General features: G+C 44.4%; 1 protein-coding gene across 1 annotated transcript; it reads left to right on the forward strand.

Moving 5' to 3' along the window:
• Positions 1 to 616: 616 nt before the first annotated feature.
• Positions 617 to 2,160, forward strand: LOC106693992 (uncharacterized). The gene is made up of 4 exons (XM_053742045.1): positions 617 to 671; positions 782 to 1,082; positions 1,269 to 1,856; positions 2,001 to 2,160. The coding sequence occupies exons 1-4, from the start codon at positions 617 to 619 to the stop codon at positions 2,158 to 2,160; spliced, it is 1,104 nt and encodes a 367-aa protein (XP_053598020.1).
• The last annotated feature ends 1,827 nt before the right edge of the window (positions 2,161 to 3,987 follow it).

A 3,987-nucleotide genomic window follows, 5' to 3' on the forward strand; every position in this document is an offset into this window, starting at 1 on the left:
GTCAACCAAACAGGCCTACATCCTGATCCAGAAAAGATAGCACCAATTGTAAATTATCCACGTCCAACGAACCGGAAACAACTTCGGAGTTTCCTCGGCTTAGTAAATTGGTATCATCGTCATCTGCAAGATGTAGCTAAAGCTCAGGGCCCGTTAAATAAATTAACCGGGGTGAATACTGAGTGGAAATGGGAGCAGCAAGAAGAAGAGTCGTTTCAAAAATTAAAGCAAGCTTTAATTGATGCACAACCACTTGCTATACCTAAAGTGGGACTCCCATACTACCTATACACTGATGCTTGCGATACTGGAATCGGTGCATTTCTGGTTCAGCGGGATGTCGAGACTGGGAAAGAATATCTCATCATTTGTCTGAGTCGTCAACTTCGAGGCGCTGAAACCCGTTATACAACAACAGAAAAAGAGTGCTTAGCCGTGGTGTGGGCTGTCAGGAAATTAAGATGCTATTTAGAAGGTGCTCCATTCACAGTGGTGACAGACCATGCGTCTTTAAAATGGCTTCATTTACTTCGTGATCCAAATGGCTGATTAGCGCGCTGGGCAATAGAACTACTGTCTCATCAGATTACCATAGAACACCGCCGTGGTACCGAAAATGAGGGTCCAGACGCTATATCCAGGATGTATGAGGATCAAGGATCTGAAGACTGGTTAGAGGTGAAAGATCGGCTAGAGGGTGTCCGCCATCTTTATCTCCAGGTGGCAAATTGGTATGAAATAAAATTTAATAACGTTCGTAAAAATCCAAATAATTTTCCAGAGTGGAGAATAGTTGATGATCGGCTGGAATACTATCGCCCTGACAACTTAAAGGCGATATTAGGTGACGAGAACGCTTGGAAACGAGTCTTGAGAGATCCAGAAATTCAAGAAGTATTAAAGAAGAACCATGAGGACCCAGATGCTGCGCATCTCGGGAGAGAGAGGATGTATGAGCGGATTAAAACTCATTATTATTGGCCAGGAATGTATCAAGATGTCGATAGTTATGTGGGACAATGTGGAGTCTGCAAGAAGGCCAAATATAAGCAATCATCGTCAAAAGCTCCGTTCCAAACAAGGCAACCTATCAAGCCTTGGGCAATAGTCGCTGCAGATGTCACTGGACCTTTTATAAGATCTCGGAAAGGAAATCAATATATTCTGGTTGTTTAGGATTTATATACAAGATTTATAGAACTTTATCCACTTCGACGTCACACGGGATCTTCAGTTGTCGATTCACTCCGTTGTACGTTCTCATTAAGGTCATACCCGCTGTTTCTGGTAACAGACAACGGCCGGGAGTTTGTGAACGAGACTTTAAAGGAATATTCAAACACCGTGGGAGTCAAACATACTCCTATCGCAGTCGCACATCCTCAAGCAAATCCGGTGGAGAGAATTAATCGGACCATCAAGCCAATGATTCGTTCATACATTGACAAAGATCAGTCCCGATGGGATGAACATCTCGGAGAATTTCAACTAGCGTATAACAGTTCATACCACGCTTCATTAAAATTGTCACCATACTTTTTGGTACATGGTCAAGAACCAAGGTTGTCGGGTAAAATAACTGACCTCGAGTTGGACGACATCACAACTGAAAATGATAAATGGAAATTACGAATCCAACGATTAGATGAACTAAGGCATAAAGTTGAAGCAGTCATGCGTAAGGAAAATGAACGACAAGAAAATTATCAAAGTAAAAATAATTCTATTCCGGAAGTAAAAGTGGGGGATGAGGTCTTTTATCCGAATAGAAAATTGAGTAATAAAAGTCAAAGATATAGCGCGAGTCTGGGTATGAAATATCTGGGTCCAGCTATCATAAGTAAAATAATAAGTCCGTTAGTAGTAGAACTCCGTAATAGTTCGGGTAAATTATTAGGAAACCATTATACCCCTGATTTAAAATTACCACGTAGAAGTAGACGAAATAAAATTAAGTTAACTGATTAAAATGAAATATACTAATAGAATTTTTATTACAGATGTATCAAAGAGGACGATTGTTTAACCGAGGCCGGGGGGATCCCGCCTCAAGGGGCCGGCAGGCAGCCGCCTCTATTAGTCGGGGAGTCCGAGTTTCGAGGTGTCCAGGAGGCCGCTCGAGTCTCTACCGAGCCGGCAGTTACGAAGAGAGACCGGTGAGCCCACGCCAATCGATTTTCCATCGATTGGGACCAAGAGTGGGGGAAGGCACATTACCATGCCCTAGCCGCCCGGCAGAAGCTCGAGCCGGCGGAATTCAGGCTCCGACAATGATTTCTGTCGTGATGAGGGCTCCGGCGGATACCATCACTACCACTATGGCACAGCCGCAGCGCATGGTAGCTCCTCCGGCTATCATGACAACCAGCTCTGGAGCAACAGCAAGGCCGATCTCTCTGACGCGCCCTACGTTTCCAACACCTACAGCTAGTGGCCTCAGTAAAGCTGAACGTAGGGCGAAGGCCAATGAAAAACGTAAAAGACAGCGTCAGGCAAAATTGGAGAGGTTGTGTACCGGACAAGAGGTGTTGCAGAATCCTGGGTCGGAGCAGAAGTTATGGCGGCACATCACTCCCTACACGGAATACCAACGCTGGTGTGGCCAGGGGCGACCAACTCTGAAGTTCAAGGAAGACGAGCCAATGGAGGTGGCAGCTCCAACTCACACTATCTCTACTTCCCCAACATCTGGAGTAGAGGAAGCTGTCCCTGGTCCATCGTCAGCCTGCAAGATTCAACCCCTAGAACTAATGGACGAGGCAAGAGCGAGAGAACCAGCAGCTGAGGTACCAGCCGGGCGGTCAGGTCATCCATTGCCTGTCGCCCCGGCAGCAGGTCCTCAGGCTTCAGCGTCTGGAGGAAAGAAGAAGAAGAAGAAGGGAAAGAAGAGTAGGAATGGCCCAGAATTTAAGGACATGGATTGGGTATATGGGGATTTACCGGACAACTGGGAACGCAGGTCAATTGACTCAGGGTGGGAGGATGAAGTCCCCACGTTTGATGACCGAAATGATGGTGAGGAGGTGTTGGAGCTGGATTTAGACTCTGAAGAAGAGAGGCAGTTAGGCCGGGGTGATCCCACCTAACTTACTTTATAAAAACATTTTTATTATTAATAAATTTTTCCTTGGTTCTTTCATATTATATACTATTAGTTAACTTGTTTGCTTCCGGATAACAACCTCTATCCTGGAGGACGAGGATACAAAATCGGCGAGCCCGGGTGACAGTCTGGCAGGGGGGAGTGTAACGGGGTAAAATTAAACTTATTCAAATAATTTAAATTTAAATTGTTCTTGAATTCCCCGCGGTTGGTTAGTTATCAAAAATCGATTAACCCCGTAATCTAGTTTATCGACTGGTCCCCGGAAAACGCCAATTTTGGAGACTCAGCCTCCCTCCCTAAGTAGGAACTAATAAGAGTGGGAAAATTTACGAAAATAGCCGAGGGGTCTCGGACTTAGATATTAGTGAGTGCACGAGGTGATTTTTCACAGAGTCGGACGGACCGGCAACCAGACGAGCAGGAACTGCACGTGAAATACAAAGGTAAATATATAAGCTTTGGAGAGGTTACAGTGGAACCTTCCAGAAGCTATCATCAAATTAATAAATTGTAATCCTTGTATCCGGCAGGAAGCCGATACAATTATTGAAAGATATTTATTTGTACTGAATTGTTCGCAGGTTAATTGGTTGGAGAATTTTTGGGAAAAGAACGAGTTGGAAAAGTGAGAACAGGCGAAGGAAATCGGCCGGAGGACTGGTTGGGGAAGTTAAGGATGCCACGATATTAGAAAAGAAAGAGGTAAATAAATTGTCGGCGGTTAGCCACAATTTATTAATAATTAATTTTTATGATTACTAAGTAATTATTATTCGTGAGCAGTCGCCATTTCCGGGTCGTTCATTATAAATAAGATTCTCGGCAGAAGCCAGAATTCTTTTATTAATTAACAACGCGGTCTGTCGGATAAAATTCTCGGC

This window comes from Microplitis demolitor, chromosome 9, assembly GCF_026212275.2.
Source record: "Microplitis demolitor isolate Queensland-Clemson2020A chromosome 9, iyMicDemo2.1a, whole genome shotgun sequence".
In the NCBI taxonomy this organism is placed as follows: domain Eukaryota; kingdom Metazoa; phylum Arthropoda; class Insecta; order Hymenoptera; family Braconidae; genus Microplitis; species Microplitis demolitor.

Excerpts from the sequence above, each read along its gene's own strand:
- LOC106693992 (XM_053742045.1), top strand. The coding sequence starts at position 617 with ATGAGGGTCCAGACGCTATATCCAGGATGTATGAGGATCAAGGATCTG. Across the intron at positions 1,083-1,268 it reads AAAGCTCCGTTCCAAACAAG|GTCATACCCGCTGTTTCTGG; the intron begins GCAACCTATCAA and ends GTTCTCATTAAG. Across the intron at positions 1,857-2,000 it reads ATAAGTAAAATAATAAGTCC|ATGTATCAAAGAGGACGATT; the intron begins GTTAGTAGTAGA and ends TTTTTATTACAG.